Source organism: Limanda limanda, chromosome 12 (assembly GCF_963576545.1).
Source record: "Limanda limanda chromosome 12, fLimLim1.1, whole genome shotgun sequence".
NCBI lineage: Eukaryota > Metazoa > Chordata > Actinopteri > Pleuronectiformes > Pleuronectidae > Limanda > Limanda limanda.
This window is the reverse complement of record NC_083647.1, coordinates 13032534-13058216: the sequence shown is the minus strand read 5'-3', so window position 1 is coordinate 13058216 and position 25683 is coordinate 13032534. Positions and strand designations below refer to the sequence as shown.

Below are 25683 nucleotides of genomic sequence, written 5' to 3'. Positions count from 1 at the left end.
CTGAAAGGATGGTTAAAGTGAGTAGTGGATGAATGTCATCACTCACCCTGGTGTTTTTAGGGGCTGGCTGCAGTAAAGATCATAAATCCTGCCTCATTCATGTTAGCATACGGGACATGGACAAAAACTAAGAAGTCGAAGAGCACGTCAAAATATTATTCTCAAAGATGGTAATTTTATGTAGTTCTTATCACACTAATGGTTCTGATCATTTTTCCAGTAAGTTTGGTTTTAATAAGTTATAGTAGCTACAAAAACAAACATAACGATTGTCAGCAGAGACTGACTCCTGATTGGTTGAGTGTGTGTATCGATCTTGTTACCATGGTGCCAACCCCCGATCACTGCTGTGCAGACTCTCCTTCCGAATGCGCAAGATACCAACGTTTATATCTGGGTTATTTTGGTGTCATTTCTGGATAGAGGAAGGAAGTGGAGACGCATCCTCCATCTTTACATACATTCTATGGTCCAGACTGAAATTTGTAATCAGCAAATCACAGCATTTTGATATTTTTAGAAACCTGGTTTGACAGCTATGGGATGGATGGATTACCTGGAAATTTGTGACGGTTATCTAAGGTAACAGGGAGAATGATTTCTTATTGTGATCAGTGTCAATGTTCCTGCTTAACCTGTAAAGAATTCCAACATCTAACAGAAGGTATTGGTGCAAAATGTTTTGTAGAAATTCATGTTCCCAGACAATGTAGCCTTGTTACTTGAGTGATCTCCTGACACCAGCATGAGGTCGACATTTGTGGTTTGGAAGAAGGTGAAACATCCTACAGTCATGAATGGCCTCTTAATATCGCAACCATGGCTGTACACTTTCAGTTTGAAGCCAAAATGTGCAGTTGGTTACGCCACCATAATGATGTGGGTTAGACGCAGTCTGTGACGCAGCGGCAACATGAGCTGATTGAATCAAAATATCATAAAGCGATGATTGATATCTGGATTGAATCAAGGCTTATCGCGAGTTATCGATCTTCCGATTTACGATTGAATTGCTGTGTCTCTCTCTCACACACACACACAGATACCTCAGCCGTTGTTGTTTTCTTGGTGCAATCATCAGAATAGCTGACCTGTGCTACAGTAGCTTTACCTCTCTGCAGCCTCCCTGACTCAAACTCATCTCATCACTGCCTCGAGGCTCCTGCACTGACTTCAGCACTTCTGATCTTAATAGTCTTCACTAAGCACAGGGGAGAGATTTCACCCGAGCTGCCAGCGGGGGGCACAACACTGTCTCCCCAGCCAAACATCAGTTTGTAATCTGCTGCGTTGGCTTGGAAGAGCCCGGTTCAGGGATGAGGAGGAGAGAAAGGAGGCAGAGGATTAGAAAGATTTTCAGTTGAGTGTGCCGCAGAAGAAACGGATACCACAGAGAGCTTGTGAGCGAGTGTTTACACTCGAGAGATGAAACAGAGAGAGAAAATCCGCGGACTCTCGTGGTTTAACTGCTGAGTCATGTGGTGACGTTTGTCCAAATGTTGTGTGAAACCACACCACAGTCTGTAGCCCGGATCCTCCGGCACCCTGCACTGCTCCGGAGGTGGAGAAGGAAGAGTTGCACTGTTTAGCAGCCGGCAGTCTTCAAAGTGAGCGGCTCATCTGATGCGAGAAGAAAAAGCAGCTCAATGAGCAGATAAAGGTCTGTTTAAGCTTTTACATGTCAAGAGTTTGTCATTGTGTTTCCAGTTTAGAGCTATAGCTGTCGTTTTCTTTCCTAACTGGGCGTAACGTCTGTTTGATTTAGCTCCTGTTGCACATTTCACACAGCTCATATTCAAATAGGCTCTGAACTGCTTCCACTTTTACTGCAGCTATCAACATCATGCCTTTAGACTGGTGACTGGATAAATTATGAAAAAAACAGGCATGTATTACAAACAGTTTCGCCATAGTGCTTACACAAGTGATGCATTATCTGCAAAGAAGCAGTTCGGACTCTGTTCTGTTCAAACTGTCATTCCTGTAAATCAATTTGTTAGTTTGTCCTTTAGTTTGTCTGAGATGTTTCCAAAATGATTATTTTAGACCAAAATCTGCACCTAATCAATCATGTGATGAGAGAAGAAGTCTCTGTTTTAATTAGTTCTTCAGAAAACTGTTTCCTCTGTATGCATTGTCCTGTAAGCCTGTGTAGTGAATAATCTATTTTTAGCAGTAAAAAAATCCTTTTGTCCATATTGATGGGTCAGTTCATCATGCTGTGTATGTATGTGTATGTGTCTGTGTACTCATTTATGTTTCCTCCTTTCCAGTAAACATTGACCTTGTCAGAAGCAGTTCACCTCACAGGGACCAAAGCCTGGTCCTAGTGAGATAACAGTTAATTTATGAGCTCCTGTAAGAGCTCCTGAGTAAGATGTGAATTGTTTTCATATAGGTTAAGATAAAGGGTTACGCATGAATAAGTCATGGTTAAGGTTGGGGATAATGAATGGAGGTCAATGTAAAGTTCTAATAAGAACAGCTGCGCAGAGAGAGGACGTGTAAGATATGTGTGTGCGTGCTTTGTGATCCACCCTCAGGGGTAAACCTGGATACATATCATCCAAGCTCGCCTGTCGTCTCCACTGGGAGGCTCAGATTTGATGTATCTGACAGGATCTGGGCTTTACAGTTTCACAACATGAACAGAGTGATGCAGTAAGAGCTGCGAAACAGAAAGAGCAGCGAAAGGACTGCGGCTTTGTATCTTACATACGTAGGTTCCTCAGCGCTGCTCTCTGACACGGTGATGTACAGCAGCTCTGCCATTGATCATCTGGCCTCCTACACCGAGACCTGACTGAGACATCCTGCCGTGGCTCCTGTTGCACAACATGCACCATTTGTTCAACACTTCACAGAACTGTGATGAAGCTGCTCTGGGAGTGATTTTACTGGTGTGGCGATAAATCACACCGGGGTTTGGTTCAGTATCGTGTGCCAGTTTGGAGGCCTTCAGCTTCCTCTTCCTTTTCTCACTCGCTTCACTCTCCTGTTCCCCCACAGCTCTGCTGAGAGTTGGACAGCACAGGGCTGTGATGCAGTTTTTGGCTGCCGTTTACTGCTGCAGACCCAACGCCGTGTTTACAACAGAGCACGCCCTTCTGTCACAGCCACGGCGCGGCTGAAAATGCTGTGGAATCTCGCGATTGACGTTTTTCACTCAGGAGATTTTCCCGGTATTGATGCAAAGCTTTGTCTGCTCGCCACCGCTGCCTCTCCATTTTGTCGGACTGTTTATTCAGCGGGCAGAGTACACAAACCGAGCAGCTGGGAGCCGGAAATGTATTGATCGGCCGCTGGGCGAGCGTGTGCTTCTGGAGGAAAGATGGTTCAGGCCTGCGTTCTGTGGTCATGGCAGTTTGAATGATAATGTCCTCTGCACGAGGGAAGCACACAGAACATGGTCACAACTGCCAATCCCCAACAAGCTGTTCAAACACAATTTAAGCTCTTACTCTTGTGCTGTAAATGGAGTCTCTTCATTGTCACAGCCGCGCTTTAGTGTCGTCTACATGGTTAAATGGATTTGTTAAATGGATTTGTTATCAAAGGCCTTTTAAAGAGTCTGAAGTGAATCCGTCATCCAATCAGTTTGTTCCATCCATGTGACGTCTCCACTTCCATTTCTCAGATAAAGAAACGCACACACAGATCAATGGCTGCTAATGGACTGTGGTGGACATTGAACTGATTCCTATAAATGCTTTTATAATCGCACTCACATTAAGAGACAGATAATTGATGTGAATGAATCACAACACTGTGAAAAAGAAACTCGCTCCATTACATCTCAATTTCCTTGGGTATTGTCGTCACCACATTTTGACTCCTTTGCTCAGATCAAATTTTTGAAAAAGATTTGCAATAGAGTGTAACAGTGACAGTCCACTTTTAGACCGGCTCTGCTTCCCCATGTAGATTTCTCATTCATTTTCTCCCTTAAAAAAAATTGGATTCAAATTATTGAATCCATTAAAAATATTAATGGATTCATTTTCCCCATAAATCTTTCATGAAATCCTTTTCTTTTAAGTTTTAAATCTGGAATCCGGCCGATCAGCTTCGAGATGATTTGATACAATAAAACAAAAATTAATATTGGAAATCATTTTTTCCTCTGTTTCTCCTCAGGGATGGTCCAGTGCTGATGGCGCACCCTGAGCTGTTTGTGACGAGAGCGCCCCCTGTGGAGGGGAGTGCCTTGGAGCTCGGTGCTCTGGGCTTCCTGGGTTCATTCGGGGAAGAAAACAACACGGCAGAGAGATGCTACCACGCCCACTCCCGCAGCAGCGTCCTCCAGGGCCTGCCATTTGGAGGCGTGCCCACGGTTCTCGCCATCAACGTGGTGCTCTGGATGGTACAGACACACACACACACACACACGCACACACACACACCGACAAAATAATATACAGTTTCCACAATAACTCCATAAAAGCCGCTGTCAGTTAGGAAATTAGTTGAATGTTTCAAGGAGATATATTATGTTCATATTCTGCTTCATAATTTTAATTAGTGCTTTTACTTGAAAGGTTTCCATGCTCTAATGTTCTGGAAACACATCACTTTCCTCGGACTGTTCATTGCGGCCCCTCCTCTTTTCAGCCTCTGTCTGAAACACTTGGAAACACAATATTTTCTTTTTATCTACAAATCAATTCATCAACAAACCATTTCAGCTCTAGTTATTAGCATGTTTGCTCTTAACAGGAAACCTATCCACCATTTGCCCCCCCAGACCAATGCTTCAAGGTATAATATCTTCATGTTGACCACAATACTTCTGAATATTTCCAAACTGCCAACACCCTGCTGAGGTTTTATAAAGAGCTCGGATACAAACAGACAGCAGGACGTGGTGCATGGTCACTTGTGTCTAATGGACATCTTGTCTCCAGCAGCTCACCCTGCTGTTGATGATAATGAAATACAACAGCAACATCAGGAGTGACAGTAATGTGTGACATTGATTCTGACATATTGGAAACATGTCAACACACGTGCATTTCATTCCTCTATTTAATCATGATGATGCTCAAAGGCTGCAAATGCCGTTGAAAGAGACGTAAAAATAAGAAGGAAAATTTTGCATATCTCTCCCAACTCGGCCAAGGAGGTTATGTTTTCATTGGTATCTGTTCATTTGTAAGCAAGATTAGACAAAAAGTATTTATGGATTATCCAAAAATAAATCAGTATCTAAAGAATTTACATGTGGTCTCATTAGGGGCCTGCTGGACATTGGCAGAGATAACCTTTGAGCCAAAACATGAACTCAGAGTTTGAAAGACATTATTTCGGGTATGAGACAAGTGCAGTTTGACCCATGTTAAGGACTAAAGTTCATGATATTTGTTGCTTGTATTTTGTTCCATTTAAATCCACCAATTTATTGAGATGCACTTGACTAAATTCAGGAATTTGTGAGGAATAAACTGCTGTAAATGTCACAAAATTGATCTTAACAGCTTTAGTTTGTGGTGCATTTCAAAAGAAAACGTAACTTGTACTCTGAATGAGCTTTTAATACATCATCTTTTCCTCATCTGGGCTTTTAGTTCATTTAGAACTATGCATGAATAAACAGAACATCAAACACATTGTCCTGTGCATCTCACGGATAATATTAATACGCCTTGACTTCCCCTTCACATTGTGTAACGCACTTAGTGCACTGTTTACAAACATGCTTGTGTATCTCTCCTCCTTGTCTCCAGATAATAATAGGCTTCCGCTTTCACTTGTCATCCACCTCCATTCCTGTCAGGCTGGATCTCAGCACTGATGTCACTCTCAATCTGCCACCTCTGTGTTTTAATTGGCTCGTTTTTTTATCGCCGCCTGGTTGTCAAGACAACGCAGAGGGTCGAGCGCCGTCTCTTAATGACGAGCAAGAGTCAAAGCATGATTCCAAACACACAACCCCCCCGGTGACTCCTCTGCATCAGGCCCATCATCATATGGAAGTAATCAGTGGGACTTGAGGAGAGCGTGCCCACGCATCAGGACGCAATCAAGTAAAACGGCAGGGAGGAGACCGGGACACGGCGAGAGACCTGGGAGATTCTTATTTAAAGATGGAGTTTTGGCCCCGACTGCTAATGAGAACTCACGCTCGTTTTTCATCCACAGGCCTCAGACAAGGTCTCCCTGCTTGTTTATGCGTGGCTTTATATCGCGGAAGAATAAATCGTTTAACAGTTATGCGAGCCTCCTCCTTATTAACGTGGTTGTCATCCCCGCCCACTTTACCAAATGTCCCCTGAAAGCAAATACAATGAGTGATTAAATGCCGTCAAACACTCATCTGCACTTTTACTCCGTTTGCATCTGTCGACATCCATCACGTGCCGTATTTAACCACGGCTGCTCAGCGCGACTCCACTAATATAATATGTGTTATTGTCATTCATTGTGAATTATAACAGAATGGAGGCTATCTGGAAAAATCACGCCATTGACTTCACTCATTGATCATCCGTGCACAGCCTGTGTTTGTGAGTGCACGCTGACCTCTCTCTGGTAGTTTCCAAGACAACCATGTACTACTAAAGGGAGAAAAAATGGCTTATTATTGCTGCAGCGTTTTCAACCTGTCTATTATTCGTATAGAGACGGGCCTCAGCTTTCAAATCAAGCGATATGGAAAGGATGTGGGTGTTGTTAGAGCCAGAGCAGCTGAGAACAGTGTGTTTGTGTGTGTGCGTGTGTGTAAATCAGATTCCCCAGCACCCCTGGGTTCATGTCCCTGTTTTGTTTTACAGTTCTTGCTGCTCATCTTCTCCTGTCTGAGGAAGGCTGCTTGGGACTACGGCCGCCTGGCTCTGCTGATGGAGAACGACAGGTACACCCCTCACTCGTTTTTAACACTTACCGGTTACACTCGCTTGCCTGTGTAGCCATGTCCACATTTAAGATGGAGTAAGACGTCTCAGTGGAGCTGCTGGAGCCTCCAGCTCCCTCTGCTGAGTATGAATGGTACTGTTCAGAAGGGGACTCACTCCAAGCAGCTCCTGCTTTAATGCAGTCTGTGCCTTTTAAGTCCCAAATGGTGATATCTTTTTATTTTATGTGCACATAAGATAACTACTTCAAAATGTATGTGTCTTTTATAACTTCTGATACTCACAGCTACTGTGATGGAGAGAACTCGGCTATAATCAAGTTTAATTCATGGACGGAGAGTTCATGTGCAAACAAGTTACTTATCTTGTGTGATCAAAATATTTATCAGAATAATTCCCTCTTAGTGTTCACAGTGAAGCTGAAACCTCACGGTGTTAAGACAAACCAGACAGTGTTTATATATATATATATAAAACCTCGTCACCGCTCTCAGTTAAGAGCTGCAGATCTTGACTATTTTCATTATTTATAAATCATGTGGTTGTTTTTGTTTTGTTGTCAGACAGTTTCACAAAGTGACATATTTTTATTGTTGTTTTTGTCTGAACATCAGTGTGAAACCCCAAGGATTTTCAATAAAACTGAGAAATATATTAAATGGCCCCACAGGAGAAGCTGGAACCAGTCAATATTTGGCATTGTCACCTGATAAATAATTCACAAGGCTTAAAGACTGGCTCTATTAGCTGTTTTCTCTATTTATTGTCTCAACGAATTTAATAAAAAACTTTAAACAAATAATCTACTCGGCCCTAAGCTCCATGGTTCTAATTGGAAACATAAATCCTTAAAATGACTCAACTACTAATAGGATTGGGGCTAAATTATTTCATAAAACAGCTGGTTGTTGGTAATATTAACTGATAGCTTATTGTGGAACTATTTTCAGCTGAGAAGTAATACAAATTTGTTTCTTGTACGTTTTTTATGCCACCACAATATATCAAAATAATGTTCACTAAAGAAAACAACCCCAGACTTTAACAAATGATTTGCTTCTGTCTTTTTCTAACACTGATCAGTTGCTAACATGAATACCTCAAGGGTTGTGAGACGGCTCCAGGTTCACTCAGCAGAGGTTTTCTCCTGCTTGACCGGAGCCTGCTCTCTGTTGGAGTGAAGGAGGCTCAATTAGTTCTGCCTGACCGGCGCCCGCTCCGCAGCACCTGAGGGCAGGCAGGCAGCATCTGTGTGTTTTGCCAAGCGCTCCTCTCTCATGCTAACACAATTATGCTGCTTAATTTGACACGCTGTTGAACTGTCAGCGTTGCAGCCCACAGAGAAATATCCACAGATTCAATCATCACACTGGCTCTATTAGATCTGTCCACACTTTGTAATGTCTTCAAGCACTGAGGGTTAGTTTTCACACGGGTGCTGGAACAGGGCCGACTGCGGCAGTGACAACACATGTCTGTCACATGCCTGTCTGTGTCGCGGCTGTGATCTCCCTTGAAGCCCAGAAATTGATACCGTACTATAGACTGATAACTTCATGTCAGGCTGCAGTCAATGTGATGATCCTGCTGTTTCTCTCTCTACTTCAGTCTGACGTCCCTGTTTTATGGAGAACCCAGTGAGAAGGAGAAGTCTCCCTCCGAGTCCAGCCCCTCTGACTCTGAGACCAAGGACCTGGTGAGTTCTGAGTTCTCCATCACTTCTTAAAAGCACCAAGGAACCGGCACTGTTAGATCAATCAAAGCTTCCCTATTGAGTTCCCCATAAACAGACTGTTAAGTTTACATTCACCGTGTTCCAACCAAACACGCTTCATACGTCCTTAAGGTCTAACAAAGAGGCTGAATGCATTTCTTACCTCATAAAATCAAACCAACACAGAATGATCACACAACTCTGCAGTTGCCCTCAGTACGGAATCATTGTTGTTGTTTTTTAGCATCTTTTAGCTCGTTGTTTTGGTCCTATTGTTCTGAGGTCCACTCTGATGGAAAATAAGTTTTGATAAACCCACTTCCAGCTTTATGAATGTGTCCCGCACCCAACGGCAGACATGATAAGATACTAACTGTTGAGCTGTGGAACAATCGGCCCGTCCACATCAGGACCTCATCCACTTTGGACTCTTTAAAACTCTCCTCCAAACCTGTTTTTACTCCCTGGCTTTTAAAACAGGTACAGAGACATATATTTATGTTTTTTTATTCACTGTGTTTTATGCATCTCTCAAGAGTCCCACATATTTTGGTAACTAGATCAGAGGTAAAAGGAGAGTGAATATTGACTCAGCGTCCTATCTGCCGCGTGTGTACAGTTTATAGGTAACTGTTTGCTAACATGATGACACGTTTACAAGTAATAACCCAAAGTAAAATGATGCGCCTGAATATGAGCACAACATTTCTCTTTTGTGAATTTATGTTTCTTTAATTGTTTTATTTGAAGCTGTTTGGTGCTAGCTCTGCTTACGGCTAAATAAGTTGTACTAAAGAATGCCCCCTTTGCAAAGATCCTCTCCATCTTCAGATTTGTCTCTGGAGGACAAGTTATAATTTTTGGACATTTCACAAGTGAGTGTTCTGGCTTCCTTCCCCCCCTCCGCCCCAGCGACCGGCTCGGCCGCTCTGCCCACCAGTGGCTGCGGTTCAGAACGAGATTAGCCGAACGTCTCCGTACCACACGATGGAAACTTTTCCACTGTCTCTCCCTTTTACTGCTGCCCAGTGCAGCTCAGCACACTGGGTGATCGATGCTGATGTGAACTGCAAACAAAGCCGGGAAACACAAGAGCAGCAAATAATTATCGTTGAGTCTCAGAAGTTAATTTAAAGGCTCTGGGAATATTAGAAATGTTAAAGACGACATTCGACATGCTTTCCCCTCTCAGACACTGATGCTATGTTATGTCACTCCCACGCTTTTGACATGCACACTTAAACATATCTCCTCATCTTAACACTGCTCTACAGCGCCACTCCTGTTTAAAAAAAACTCCACATGGTTCCTGATATAGTATAATTATGGTAAAGAAACATAGTATTTGAGGAGAAGAGTCCAATTACCTTCACAAAGCAAAATATGTCGGAGAGTGCACAATGGGAAACGTAAAAACACGTCTCACGTATGGGAACGCTATAATCCACATGACCACTAATGTCAGACATTCTGCCAGGCTTCCCCATCATGGCCTCGTGTATTTACAGTCATTATAACAAGGTGTCCCCGTTCATTTGTCTGTGATATAGTGATGTCTAGAAATCCGGCCTCTCTGCATTTTTACAGTAAACTCCACTTGTCCCGAGACGTCATCTGTTGTAGGAGGAAAGTTTCAGCTGAACCGTGTGTGACACCATGACACCTGTGTGATAGGCTGAGGTCACTGTGCTGTTTCGAAGACAAAGAGTCAGACTGGAGTCATGTGCCTACACAAAGCTGAGGCTGCACTAAAGCGGTTACTGCTCCAGACCTATTAAACCCTTCGGCCCCCCCCCCGTCACTCTGCAGACCTCATTACTATGCAAATAGTGGATGCACGCTGGCAGCCAGATGTGGCCCGGCCTCGCATGCACGTGTCATTTATTATCCTGAATAACCGATCCATGTTTTATGATTCCCGTCTCCTTCCAGGGCTTCTGCTCGTGGCTCTCATCTCTTTACCATATGAAGTAAGTAAAGAAAGACGTTGTAATTATTTCACCCTCCTCTCATCCAGGCTTCCATCCTTTTATTGGCCCTCTGTCTTCGAGCATGATGTCACTCCTCAAATGTAAAGTCTTGTGTTATATCTCATTTAGCTGCAAAAACAAACGCGTCTGGGCTCGTGTGACCGCTGGTGCCATGGTTCCCCGGTGGATATTTGCACTCGAGTCTGACTGCACACAACAGATTTTAGCCTGTAAAAAAAAGGGATTTCCATGGTGTCCATGGTTTCCATAGTATTATTGTGGAGTTTGCGTGCTGCTGTTTTTAGCTGTCATGCCAGCGGCTCACCCTGGGATCCCATGGGAAAGTGCAAACCCACCCTGAGTCTTCTCAATGTGTGGGCTTCCATGAGACCAGCACACACCTATTTTCTTTATGTCTTTTTTTTCCTTTCCTCTTTTTTCTCTTGTTCTTTTTTATGACACTGAGTTTTCTGAAGCTCCCGCCTGGTGACCGCAGCTTCTGGCATCAAATTGTCGTGCCACAGTTTAAGTCATGATGAGGTACAAGCCTTTGGCCCGGTCGCCCCGGCAGTGGAAGGGACATCATGCATGTGCTTGGCTGAGATCACACCCGTCTGATTACTATTACATCTGCACAAGTGGAAATTTCATCACTGACCCCTTTTCAGTATCTTTCAATATGTCGGAGTTTGGGATATCAGGTGTTTCGGAATTTAGAACATTTTCCTCCTCTCTCTTCCTGCAGGGACGAGGAGATCCGCAGCAAATGTGGCATCGATGCCGTCACGTACCTGTCCTTCCAGCGCCACATCATCCTGCTCATGACCGTAGTGTGCTTGCTGTCTTTGGCCGTAATCCTGCCGGTCAACTTTTCCGGGAACCTCCTGGGTATTTAAATCCTCACATGATGGTTCGGCTAGCCGGTTGTTAGAGAGGCCAGAGGATATCCCTAAAGTAACATGGGGCACCTCACAGGGAGCAAGGCCAGGCCACACAGAGACGATCACACACACACACGCACACACACACACACACACAGACACACACAGGATGTACTGGTTGAACGTAGAGAATTTAACTTGAAATAATCTGTGGCAACAGTCGACTTAAAACGTGTCTTGCAGTAGTAAAATAAGCTCAAAAGAGAAATCAACTTGAAGGATCATTTTAACTTGACTTATAAAACAATATGATGGAGTAGAACTACTCATTTAACACAAACACACACTTCATCCAACTCACATACCAGTGGCAACTCATCAAGTGCTTCCCCGAGTCAGACTGTAGGAATAGAAAGTGCTTCATTTCCTCTCGTCTTGCCCATGTAGGTGTCAGGGACGGGACGCTGCACAACAACACCAGCTGCTGTATCGCAGCAGAAATGCCTTCTGGCGGTTGTGTGCTTTTTTTTTTTTCTTTTTAGGAAGTGTTGAGTAAGAAGTTCCATAAGGGGACTAAGGCAGTAGCCATTGCCGGGTCTACGAGGAGCTGGGTCGTCCGCAGAAACTTGTTTTTATTACTGTCGGCTGCAATCTTTAGGACGAGTGTGTCACCCCGGTCATTAAATAAACCGACACATGTTGACTGGCTGCCATGGCAACAGCAAACAAAGGGTGTCTGATTTGGAACAGCAGAGTTCGGCATCAGTGCGATGTTTGATTTTTTCTAATTTGATTTTTTGGTGGAAATGTCCTTGAGCTGAGGCAGATTTCAAAATAAAAAGTCAAATGTGTTCCCCTGAATAGTGACATTGCTTCATGGTTGCCTCATCCTCCAGACAGAAGAGGAGGAGTTTCCTTAAAGTCGTCTGAGAATTAAAACGTCTCGCTCTCTGTCCTGTTTCATTATTCCTACAGGAGACAGTCCTGAAAACTTTGGAAGAACAACACTGGCTAATGTCAGTGCAAAGTAAGTGTAACACTTGCACGCATGACCTAAAAATCTCATGAAACACCACAGAGCCGTGAAAGTGAAAACACTGGTTCATCTTTATGGATTGAAAGCACAGTGGTGTGTTCTTGGTCGACAGGGACAGCTTCCTGTGGCTCCACAGCATCCTCGCTCTGGTTTACTTCATCATCACGTCGCTCTGCATGGTTCATCACTCGATAAGGCTGGAGTACAGAGAAGATGAGAAGGTCGGTCTCCATCAAATCGTCTGGTTCAAACATCTTATCAACTCAGTTTTGTTTAGAAAGTTTTATATTTCAGGGATAAAGTCTTTGAAATGGATAATTTTGTTTTCGAGGGGGCCCAAACATTCACTGTAAAAACCAGAATGGCAGAATTGTCTCAGAACTGCACATAAATTTATTTGTTTCCTTCCCAGGCCCAAGATTGGTGGCACTTAGTTTAGTAGTTTTTGTGTAATCCTTAAAAATGAACCAACAGACAGACATTGGGGAAATTATTACCTATTGGCAAAGGTCATAGCATAAACTACACCATTAAGAAAATACCTGAAAATGTTTAACAAGACAAAGAGTCTACAGCCACGATAGAAACTATGGAGGCTTTTATTTGACGGCAAACAATCCTCTGGATTAGATGGGGGTCTGGTCATGTAGGGGCTGGTTTGCAGTTTATCCTAACATAACAATTGATGGTGTTTACCTTCTGTGTTGCAGGTAGCCAGGACACTGATGATCACCTCTATACCCAGAGAGATCTCTGACCCAGGACTCATCACCAAACATTTACAGTACAACATGTCTACTTTTTCTATCTCTCTATTTTGTTAGGTTACATCCTGTCTTTATGTTTCTTTACTGTCACCAGGAAGCCCTGTCGTGTCCATTTCACGTACATGTACATGCACATGCTCGGCTTTCTGATTCATATCTTCTTCTCTGTTCACCAGTGAGGCCTACCCCAGCTGCACTGTCACCGACATCCGCTTCTGCTTCGACATCCACAAGCTGATGAGGCTGGACCTTGAGAGGTAGGGTCGTTGCATTACATGGGAAACAACACAGTTTAGTTTATTACCAGCGTGAAGCTCTTATCTTCTGCTTTCTGCAGGCGTAAAGCGATGAAGGGAAGGCTGTATTTTGCCACCAAAGCCCAAAAAGACGGAAAGATCATGATCAAGACTCATCCGTGTGCTCAGATATTCTGCTGCGACATCTGTGGCTTTGAAAAGGTACATTTCATCAGTGATGTGGTGATTTGCACATGGTTTTATTTGTGGAGTTGTAGCCTAGTTGTGCTGCACAGAGAGGATGCTGCCACTGGATGGCACTGCAGTCCACACTGTAATATCTGTATCTGTAATAGACTTCTGAGAGAAACAGATAACTTTGTTTTCCGTGCAGGTGGATGCAGAGCAGTACTACGGCGAATTGGAAGAGAAGCGGACGGACGAGTTCAACGCCGAGAAGAATCGCATCTCCTTGAAGCGGCTCGGCATCGCCTTCGTGACTTTTCGAGATGAGAGGATGACGGCAGTGTGAGTAAACAGCAGCGTGACACTGAGGTTTATGTGTGTCAGCGCCTGTCGCCACACAAACCCCGTCACAGCGGGGGAGAAACCATCAAGAAGAAGATATGAGGCTTCTTCAGTGCCTGATGCACATTTCTTCTCTGTTCTGCAGGATTGTGAAGGACTACAGTCGTGTGCACTGCCGCCGCAGACCCCAGCAGTCAAGCATCACCACGGTGGTGCAATCTCACCAATGGGGGGTCGGCTATGCACCCGCTCCCAGTGACATCATCTGGTAAGCCAGAACCACATGGTGCTTTTTAAAACTCATCAGTCCCAATATTCTTCTTGGATTTTCCCTCAATTCTCCCCAAAGTCTAGAAACTTCCTCTGTCCTACTATTATTTACAAACACTTATCCTGTGCATGGTCACAGGGATGTGTAAATTACTCACATCCACAGTCTTTTAATGTAGCTGGCATGTGTTTGGACAGTGGGAGGAAACCAGAGCGTCCAACGGAAACACACACGGACACAGAATTTGAGCGTAACAACTATTTTTGTCTTATTCGTCATTAAGACCCCGTTCTGGCCTGACACTAACATCCGTCCTGAGTGATCTAATATCAAGTAGTCAGCGCTGAGTTCAGGTCTGGACGCCTGTATCACTCAGACCACATTCGGAGGTGATCTGAGACACGTGTGGCCACATTCTTTACGATGTGTGAACTCAAAGGCCTCCTGGGACATATATGAAGGACTGCGTTCACGTTGATTAATACGTTTATTTGTTTGTAGACAAGGTAATTTGGTCATTTGGGAAGTGAGATGGTCGCGGGAGTGAAAGGAGTGAGGAGTAAAAAGTAAAGATATGCGTGTTAAACTGAAGGGAGTAAATGTAAAAAGTTTTCAGAACTTACTCAAGTGAAGTACGGATACTTGAGTACATGAGTATTTGCATATGGAGGGGGAAGTGAGATCTGATCACTAGTGGTCGCAGGAGACACATTCAGGCCGCATTTCAACACCAGGTGTGAACAGACAAATTTTACATTTTGGAAACCTCAGGATCATGATTGGACTTTTTAGTTTTTTTTTTAGTTCTATGACTTTAATAAGGCTTGTCTGTGCAATTTGTAGTCGAAGACCTCAAGGAGTCTTATCTATACTGTTTCTTTTTTTATCGAGAACTGTTCTCTGCTTGAAGAAACTCTGAAACAACCAACAGCAGCGTTCAGGATGTATCAGGATGTTTTTGCAGCTCTCAAACACCTTTTAAAACTCATTCCCCATCAGTGATTGGATGCGAGGCCATTATGCATGTTTCCTATCTTGGAAAGTGAATGCAGCAGGCTCAGTGAGATTATGTAACAAACGAGTGATGCATATATATGGGTGATTAACCAAGGGGATGGTAGCGCTCATTGTTTTTATGCTTCACGCCTGATTGGCTGCAGCGTGTTTGTATGCAGGCATGTGTTTGTGTACTGTTAGAGCAGCAGCACCAGGCTGCTGGGGTTATGCAGGAACTTGTGTTCCATCATTAAAACTCAGCATCCAAGTGCACCGCTGCCAACCTGCTATCCAGTCCAGGCCAGTGGAAACGCACTCGCCAAGTTACAGAGAAGAAATGACTGGCTATTCCAGGCTGTTGTCAGTACCCGCAGCACTGGTGTGTCGGGGGAGAGAAGTGTTATAATGTGCTGTCTGTGCTCCTGGATGATTGTTGTGAACAGAGGCTCATTATTTCTCTCCCACCACCAGGGAGAACCTGTCGGTGTGTGGCTCTCGCTGGTGGCTCCGCTGCGTCCTCCTCAACATCCTCCTCTTCCTGCTGCTCTTCTTCCTCACCACTCCCGCCATCATCGTCAACACCATGGACAAGTTCAACGTCACCAAGCCCGTGGAGAGCCTGCAGGTCAGAGTTGGAAACCGACTTGTAACCTCTGGGCTTCGTTTTTTTTTTTTAACCTCTTCGGTGTCAATAATTAACCATTTCACTTTTCCACTACAGAGCCCTGTCATTACCCAGTTCTTCCCGACCCTCCTGCTGTGGGCGTTCTCAGTGCTTCTGCCCTTCATCGTCTACTACTCAGCCTTCTTTGAGTCCCACTGGACCAGGTACTCACCAGCCATCGACCACCTCTCTCCTCTCTCCTCTGAAATGGAAATGCCTCCCTTCAAATGGACTCTTCATGTGTAGCTGCCTGTCTTCCTCTCAACTCTCAGCATTTTTTTTTTTTCATCTCAATTATTATTTTTTCTCTCTTTCAACCTCTTTACTCTCTCCCTCCTTCTCGCTGTCACTCTCCCTGCACTGTTATTCTGGGCAGGTTGTCATAGAGATCTCCATGTGAGGATAATGATATGCACTGTAGTCGCCGTGTGCAGAGGAGCAGCACATGGCGACTGGTAGGAGGAGGAGGAGGAGGAGGAGGAGGAGGAGGAGGAGGAGGAGGAGGAGGAGGAGGAGGAGGAGGGGAGACAACCTCATGCAGCACCTATGAGCCGCCTTTCTTTACATAACCACCCCCCCACAAACATGTTGTGCAGGCGTGATGTGCGAAAGAGCGAATGCAAATCGTCTGTTTACTGGAGTGAAACGTATAGTACGTGCTCATGAACCCGACAGTCCTGTAAATGTAAAGTCACATTACTTCACATTATGCATTAGTAATGGTGGAGATGGATTTGTAAACATGCATCGCATTAAGGATGTTCTTACGATCCCTCATCTCTGTCATCTGCTCTTTCAGATCTGGTGAGAACCAAGTAACGATGCACAAGTGCTTCTTACTGCTGGTCTTCATGGTCATCATCCTGCCCTCGCTCGGTCTGTCCAGGTACAACCACACACTTCTTATGCTCATTGCCGCAAAAAACTACTGGACGGATATCACCAAACTTGGCGAAGGGATGAAGTATGGGTCAGGGACACAGGTGGCAAAAGTACACACAGTCTTTACTCAAGTATAAATACAAATACGACTCAAGTAAAAGTATACAAGTCCTGAGTCAACCAAGCAGAAGTATAAAAGTAAAATCTCTGAAATGCACTGAATGTATAAAAGTGAAAAGCCTATTTCTAACGGCTGTATCCGTGCAAAGCATTGATATAGTTTGAAGACTATTAAACATAAACCACTCTTACTTCAGATAAAACGAAAAACAAGGCGTTAAAATAAGGCGAGTGATTAGGATTGAAATGTGTCTTGATGCTGGAAAGGCGGTGGTCGATGTTGCAAACTAAAATAGATAATTGGATAATCCCCCTTAAAATAACCTTCATCTAAACCTTTCATCTAAATTGTATGAATCAATGTTTTCTTTACTGTAGAATGAGCCCTTAATATTTAAATCATATATATTTACATCATGAGCGACTCCTCTCTACAGAGGTCGACATGTTTTTTACAGTAGCCCAGACTGGACAAACTAAAGACCTTTTGGAGTTTTTTTGACAACTGAAGGCCACCACAGGTTTTCTTTCATGCTTAAAACGGGAGAGTGAGGTGAAGGGTATTCAGCTGCAACATGCAACTTCACCACACAATTTTACACACTGAGCCTTTAAAACTAAAGTAACAAGCCAGTTTTAAATAGTAGGGAGAAAAAGTATTTGTACCTTTGTTGCTTCCCATTTCTGGTCAGGGAAGGACCCTTCTAATTATGGGACTGATATTTGTGTGCAGAGCCAAATAAAAATGTAGTGGATTAAAATGTGTTTCATAAGGGGACTGCTCAGCCTTGTTGGAGTTATATAGTGTATTGAAGAGTCTTCTAGTTTTTTTTCATGCAGTTCTTAAGATTTTTCTATATGTTTTTTCTCTGCAGTCTGGACCTGTTCTTCACCTGGCTCTTTGATGTCAACTTCCTGGATGAGAAGGAAGTCAAATTCCAGTAAGTTTAATCTATTTTTCATCAAGATAAAATGGGGGGGATTTGTCAGATACAGGCAAACACTCAATGTCATGTCCTTGGTGCAGGTGTGTGTTCCTTCCCGACAACGGTGCGTTCTTTGTGAATTACGTGATCACGTCCAGCCTGATTGGCACGTCTATGGAGCTGCTCCGGATCCCGGCACTGACGGTGTACGCCATCCGCCTCTGCTTCGCTAAGTCCCAGGCCGAGCGGATTCACGTCAAACGGGTCAGTTGAGCCTTTTGTGCTTGTGTCAGCATTTTCATATTGTGAAGTTTAAGAAGCTCACTCTGTTTTTTTTGTGATTTGTTTGCAGAGTCAGGCCTATGAGTTCCAGTTTGGCCTGGAGTACGCCTGGACTATGTGCATCTTTGCTGTCACCATGACCTACAGCATCACATGTCCCATCATCACGCCCTTTGGTGAGCGACATGCCGTCTCTATCCTCCTCTACCTCCTTCTTCTCTCCCTGTTTTCCCTGTGTTTCCCCTCATACTGTAACCTCGCTCTCCTCTGCGCCTGCCAGTCCGATGCAGACTGTGTGAATTTGCTGCTGTAGTCCCAGACGCCCAGACAGAGTGAGTTGCGAGCCAGACGCCCACTCTGCTCCTGTCTCTGCCCAGAGCTCACCGAGCTGCAGCCCAAACAGGCTCCAGTATTTCATTCCCTGCTGCTCTGCGGATTTTACCTGTCTACAGCAGACTGATGTTTGAGGCATGAGGCAAATAATCTGAAAATGCAAAATATTAATTAAAAAAAATGCATCAAAGTGACTTGTTATTCCAACATATCATTGCTTGAGATATTCAAAATTGTTTATCCTGCTGTACAGACATGTATAATTTATAATGACAATTCATTGGATTAACCCCAAATTAGATTATCCATCAGTCAACGTCAGCTCTGATAACATTTTCCAAGATAATTTTGTTTGGCTGTTTGTCCTAAAGTTCTGACCACATGCTTCAAATTTCCATTAATTCCAAATTTATTTTCTAAAAGCCTTTTTATTGTCATGCATAACATAGAAAGTGAAGGTAAATATGAGTCTTTTGGGATTTAGACCCCTCGGGATTAGAAGAGGGTGAAGCAGAACGAAGAATAGGAATCTGCCCGAGGTCTAGACGCTGGTGGTGGTCGAGGATCTTGATATGATGATGAATGACTTTGGGCTTTGGATGGAAATTGAAGGAGATTGGGGTGGAGGCAGGTTACAGCCGCTGACTGAAAGAGAGAGAGAAGAAAGGATTTAAAAGTTTGACTGCAACCACATGATTGGCTGGATGAGATTGTGTCAAAGAGAGAGAGAGAGAGATGATTGCGAATGATTAAAAAGAAGCTTCATTTATTTATTTTATTTATTTATTTATTTTATTTCTTAATCTTAAGGTTGTTGTCTTGCAGAGGCCCCGTGTAAAAATCGTAACTCTAAATGTGTTGTCGTGTCCCTGCAGGTTTGCTCTACGTGATCCTGAAGCACATGGTCGACCGATACAACATCTACTATGCATACGTTCCCACCAAACTCAGCCAGCGGATCCACCGAGCCGCCATCAACCAGGTCGTCTTGGCCCCTCTCCTCTGCATGTTCTGGCTGCTCTTCTTCTCTGTGCTCAAATTAGGTACTTTATCACACACAATTATTTCCTGTGTAACAGTTGTGTAACACGGCTTCAAGGTTTTAAATTTGTTGCACTCTATCTTTTGTTTTTAAAGGTGCAGTGCATCCCATCACCCTCTTCACCTTCGTGTCCCTGCTCTCCTGCATCGTCTTCTGTCTCTTCCGCTTGTGCCTTAGGAAGCGACCGGACAAGTCAATGAGCTACCAGGTCAGCAGCTTTACTGGGACCCAGTGGGATCAGGTTCATCTGAAGAAACTCTGATGCTCAGCTCCTCTCTGTGTTTCAGATGTCTGATCAGCCAACAGAGGGGACGTTCACTGACGCAGACAGGAGCACTGGGACATCCACCACGGCCTCCAATGTACAGTACCAATATTTCCTCCTATTAGCCAAGACACCCTTAAAACATAGGATCATGTTAGTTATGTGCATTTCTTTTTATTTCAATCTATTTCTAAATATTCACATACGCCTTTAATGAATACTGAACATTTTACAAAGCATTTTGTATATAGCCAAAGGCCCAGTTTTTTTTCAGGCAAGTACATTTAAAGCTAGGGTTGGTAATCCTGGAAAAAGCTAGCAAGAGCCTGCTGCACTAAATTGATTCAGCTGTATGCTGTTTTTCTTTCAAGACAGACAGGCAGGTCGTTTAGTGACACACAGGTACTTCAGCATAATTTATTCATGTTTATTACAGTCCTGTTATTACAGACACCAGCTTTTTTTCTGGAAAACTATATTTTTTGATCGCTATCAGGACTTGAAGAGGATTCCAACAGATGGGATAATAAGTGTTCCTGAATCAAAATACAAATCCTACCTTTAAGTGTTTGTGGAAAATTGGATTTCGATATTTTTCATATGCTTTATTTTTAAATCTGTATCCTTGACATGGTGGCCCTTAGATTTATTAATTTGATAAGATCTTAATTTACTGATAAAATAATACATATTGCACTGACTGTGAATAATACATTAATCATGATACATGTTGAAATTGTTCAATCTTAAGTTTAGGCTGTGACAACAAACTCCAATTTCCATCTCACACACTCCCTTTGAATTTCTTAATTCAGTGTGTGACACGATGATAAACTGTATGTTGATTCCACTCCTGCAGCTGTTTGTGGCGTCTGTGCTACTGGAGCCAGAGCTGGCTTTGACTCCGATGCCCTCCCCGGCCCACCACGGCTACGGTGCCATGGCCAGCTCACAGGGTTCAAACCACAACCCAGCGGAGGAAGAGGAGAGCGAGGAAGACCATACCCGGACCCATGAGACTGAGCTCCAAGACCCCCCAGAACCTTACTGCTCCAGCCCGCTCATGGACAGCCCTGTGGGCTACCAGTAACACCAAACCCCTCCAGCTGATTTTCCCGTGTCCTTCGCCTGGGGAACACAGATTGCTTAATGTCGCAATGCTACGTTTTTGCCTCTGACCTCAGACGCTAACTTAGCTGCCTCACCACCCTGAGATTAATATGATGAGGAACCTGGAGAGGAATGGATCGAAAGAATACAGGAGCAGGATTCAAAAAATAAATGTAGAATCAGCGGTCGGCCAAAAACTTCTCCTGAATATTTCTAACTGACATGACAACCACACATCAATCTTGATAAAACAACTTTACTGTGCTTCTGTGGCTTCATGTGCAAGTTAAACGTAACGAAAGCGACTGAGGTGGAGCGGCCCATATCAGAGATCAGAGATGCGGTGCCACTTCACGAGAGGGGGTGAAAGTTCCCAGCAGAGTGGGTGGTGTGAGCCGGCCCGCCCCCGCAGACTGACAGAGTGGTCCGGGCGCGGGTGATATCTGGTTCCTCGGCAGCAGAGCTCGGGGAGGCTGAGGGTGAGGGCAGCGAGTTGTGAAGCCATCTGCAGCGAGAGAGCAGACAGACGGAGGGCCGAATGTAAGTCAGAGATGCACTGTAATAAATGTAATCCCTCTCCGCGGAGGGCCCAAGCAGCTTGACTGAACCTGAAGCTTTGTTGTAACCATCATCAACTTCAGGTCGCTATTTTTGCTACTGTATTTTTGGTGTCATTGATGTTGTGCTTCCGTTTGCGAGCGGGGGGAAGCACTTGAGAGCGAGCAGGGATTTGCAAAGTCGCTTCATCTCAATCAGAGTATTCCCTAATTATGCTGTCTTGACTGTGTATATGATACAAATGTACCTTTATTTATTTATTTAATTGAAATGAAAAGTTATTATTGAGCTTATTTGGTTTCTTGCTGAGTGTAAGATCAGAAGATTGGTCAGAGTTGGTGAAGCTGAGAGAAAATCTATCTCATGCCGTCACATTAAATATAACATTCATGATTTTTGTATTAATTAAAACGAACATTTTACACTACAATAGGCAGCAATCTGGTCTTTAGGGCAATTAAATGAATGAATGAATTAATGAAATTAATTATTTTCTACTCTATAATCTGTGGGTGTTTCAGATGGGTTAGGCGGACAATACACTGAATGTTCAATCAATGTTCACTGAATCAAATTAAATCAAATAATATTAAAAACTATTAGATTAAATTAGAGTGGAACTCAGAGTACATGTATCTTTGTCAAGGTCCAACAGGCTCCTTACAAAACCACATTTAAATTCAATTGATTCAGATTTTTAATTGGATTTGCACTAAATGCCACAAACTCATCAGTCCCCTGAATATGTCTGATTCATGTATTATTTTCAAGGAATCAACGAAAATGTTGAAAAATGCCCTATTAAGCAACTTTGATAAAGGCCCCCTGGTCCAGATCTTCTCCAAAATGTAAAAAGTTTCGTTCCAGAAGTGTTAGTGTCATTCTGCCAGCTAACAGAAAAACAAAGTCAGCACCCCACCACCACTTATGTCTGTACTATTATTTCATTATTTTGTGAAATCATTTGGAGTTGTAATAATCAGGTTAGTAAAATATTGACCCTACATCTGTGTTTACACTGGACGATGTGTTCATTCTATCTTTTCAGACAATCATATTTGGAGTTTTTTTAATGATAAAATGAGTCAAATACTTGTTTGTCTAAACATTGGCTGTGTTAAAATATTGTTTTTAATTTTAATTAATTGTTTGTGTTGTTATTGCTTTCTTGGATATGACTTGTTTATTGTAATTTCCTCCTAAATATTTCCCATGTGCCATCACTGACTAACCTGCTGACGACAGCTTCATATTCAACAGATAGAGTAGACATGAGAGTCGTCTCATCTAACTCTCAGCAAGAAAGAAAAACAAAAATCAAAATTTAGAAGCACACTATGGATTGATAACAGGCCATGGAGCCGACTCATAGAATTCATCCATTTGACAAGTTACATGAAATGATAAATGTCACATTAAAGGTACCACCCTCTGTAAAAAATACTATTTTTAAGTATCTTGTTACCATAGTGGCTCAAGTTTATTTATTCTTAAATGTCCCAACTACAAATAGTCAAACTTAACACTACAGCCCCATGATGTCAGTTATCTCTATTCTGTGTGACGCTCCACTGCATGTAAACTGTGTTCTTATAGGTATGCATTGACAGTCACGTTTCACATGAGTTGCCGTTAGCCTGTGTGTTTCCAGGTTTTGTATCTTGGGGTTGTTTTTGTTTCGTCATGGTGGGGGTGAAAGGTTTTCTCATAGACCTGAATGTAAATTTTGTTTTCTTGTCTCTTGCTGTGCCTTGAAGAAAAACTCCCTTTCGTATGACAATCCAGCATGGCCTGAAATATGCTGCATGGACTGAAAACTAAAGAGCGGAGGAAACGACCAGGACATAAAAGCTCAACCACCCAGAGTCATGATTCTCATTCTCACTAACAGTACTTCATTTTTATTTAAATGTCAGCAGTGAACTCCTTCCATTTCCGCATAAACTAAAGAGTCTTCACCCATGAGCTGCTTTTGAGCTTTTTTCCGCATATTTCAATGATATCACATGGTCTTCATCAGTAGATTAGTTTGCTAATTAGTCATTTAACTGTGTTGTTCAGACTTTCAGTTTTGAAACTTGTCATCATGTTGGTAAAACAGTCTCTCCGCTCAAGATCCACTTACTTGCTTTTTCTGGAACCTTCAAGAAAGAAAAATATATTTCGAGTTGTATGCTAAAACATGTAGGAAGGTGTGATTAGGATGCTTAGTGGAGTGGAAAGTTCAAAAGTCCTATGGCAACTCAGCAAATTTTTGCCTTTGATGAAGACCATGTAACCTGGGAGAAAGCTCTGGAAAAAACCTGTAGATTTTGGACAGAGACTTCTGTCAACTGCTGTGTCCAAGGTCCTTATAAACTTTATAAATATACTTTAAGCTCAACAATAACCTTACTTACTGTGTCTCCACATCAGAGCAGTTGTGTCTCTCTTTCTTTTAAGATGTTTTATTGAATTGTGTCCTTGTTGGTGCCTTGGTGTTTTCAATCAGCTGCTGTTTTTTCTTTAGCATATGATGATGTATGAGCAAGCTCTTCGTCAAAGATAAAAAACAAAAAAAAGCTGTTTATCAATTGCTATTCCATTGTGTTATTTCTTTCAATGAGTTTTTGATCAGTTCCCATCAGAACAGCTGAATGGTCATGATTGTGGATTTAAAGGGGAATTCTGGTATTTTGAAAACTGGGTTTGTAAAATTGGGTGTGAGGCTACAATGTAAGCTAATGGGGCAACTGCGACAGTCCACCAAATGTCCACTAAATGTACTTCTATCATCATAAAAGGCTCAAATTGTTAGTCTGCGTCTTTGCTCAGAATTCAGCAACATTTATTGGTGAAAAAATTGGCCCCTTAAGATTATAATGTAGCCACTTTCGCCATGTCACAGCTGCTGGCGGGGGTGATCTACTTCATTTACACACCCATACTTAAATACATAGGCTCCTGGGTAGAAAAATACCAGAATTCCCCTCCTAGTTAATTTAACAACTTCAACATTAATCATATAAAATCATGAGACGTTTTCTACTTTCATAAGATTGATGACATATTATTTCATGAAATTAAATGTATTTGCACTGTTTTATGAGGAATCTAATTCTAGTTCCTCATTCTGCATGAAGCAGATGAAAGCTGGCAGCAGGGAGGGTATAATGTGGTCAGTGCCATGAAGTAAAATCTGTTTGAAAAGAAAAAACATCAAAGAGCTTCTCCTGTGGGTTTCTCCTCCAGAAGCTTGTTTCGCAGATCATTAAACACACTTTCCTTTGAAAGAAAAACACAAAATAAAACCTATTAGGGTATTCTTGACTCTAATGTCCCATGCAGGAGGTTTGTTCATTATCATGCTTAACTAGTTTTATTGTATCCTATCCTGTCATGTCTATTCATGCTCTGCGGACTCGGCCATCCAAGGTCTGTTCAAGCATTACCTTTCCAGATGTGTTCATGTCTCTGGGTTATAAAATGTGTGTCTCATAAGTACGTGATTTCAAATCTGAGCCTGCTGTAAATGTGGGTTGTTAGATCCCCAGGAGGTTTGAGGCTGAGCGACGCTCTGCCTTCGAGAGTGATCTCTGTCAGTCTGACAAGTCTTCATCTGTCAAAGTGAAGTTCTGTGATATGATATTAAAATGAATTCATCTCAACCCACTCATCTTGTGCCATGAACTGCTTGTTACTCTCCTCTACTTTGGTCTGTGATGAGGGGTTTTTGAAAGCCAGGGATTCAGACTTGCATGGGGGTAAGTAGTAGGCCTACTGCAATGAGCCTTAGGGAAATGTGCACATTACCGTTTTCTGACTAATCCTAAAACTTAACACCTAGAGGGACATATGCCTCCAACGAGGCTGGCGCCCAATCTCAACATGTTAAAGAAAGTGAAAGTCCTGGATCTACCCTTTGTCTGGATCTGCAAACATCTTTTCTGGTGTGGATATGCATCAATTGGAGGATCCAGGAACTTTTTCCTTAAACATTTTAAGATAGGACGTTTTTCCACATTTTCGTAGATTTTTTCAGAGAATAATTCATGTGTCTTGAAATCAGACATGATTAGGGGACTGTTTTTTGTGATTGTGACATTTTGTTAAGGTCCACATAAATGTGGCCCCAGGGTGCTCTAGGGCATTGACAGGCATACGCTGTACTGAGTGCAATTCTAGGTGTGGTTTCCAAAGTATGGCCTAAAGTTAATCCAACACACAGTTTCTTGTAAAACTAAAACTTTTTACTCTTAGGGTTTTGTACGC

The 25683-nt window shown here is 42.9% G+C and overlaps 1 protein-coding gene across 1 annotated transcript; it reads left to right on the top strand.

The window, feature by feature from the left end:
- The first annotated feature begins 4147 nt into the window (after positions 1 to 4147).
- Positions 4148 to 20854, top strand: tmem63c (transmembrane protein 63C). Its single transcript, XM_061083191.1, has 22 exons — positions 4148 to 4363; positions 6771 to 6850; positions 8460 to 8547; positions 10498 to 10535; positions 11281 to 11423; positions 12392 to 12443; positions 12565 to 12673; positions 13163 to 13236; positions 13396 to 13476; positions 13557 to 13677; positions 13850 to 13983; positions 14129 to 14251; positions 15722 to 15875; positions 15972 to 16078; positions 16714 to 16800; positions 17792 to 17857; positions 17944 to 18106; positions 18195 to 18300; positions 19333 to 19500; positions 19595 to 19707; positions 19787 to 19861; positions 20624 to 20854. Exons 1-22 carry the CDS (start codon positions 4154 to 4156, stop codon positions 20852 to 20854), a joined length of 2523 nt encoding a protein of 840 aa, XP_060939174.1. The 5' UTR covers positions 4148 to 4153.
- Positions 20855 to 25683: the final 4829 nt, after the last annotated feature.

Excerpts from the sequence above, each read along its gene's own strand:
- tmem63c (XM_061083191.1), top strand. The coding sequence starts at position 4,154 with ATGGCGCACCCTGAGCTGTTTGTGACGAGAGCGCCCCCTGTGGAGGGG. Across the intron at positions 18,301-19,332 it reads TCCCATCATCACGCCCTTTG|GTTTGCTCTACGTGATCCTG; the intron begins GTGAGCGACATG and ends GTGTCCCTGCAG. Across the intron at positions 19,501-19,594 it reads CTTCTCTGTGCTCAAATTAG|GTGCAGTGCATCCCATCACC; the intron begins GTACTTTATCAC and ends TTGTTTTTAAAG.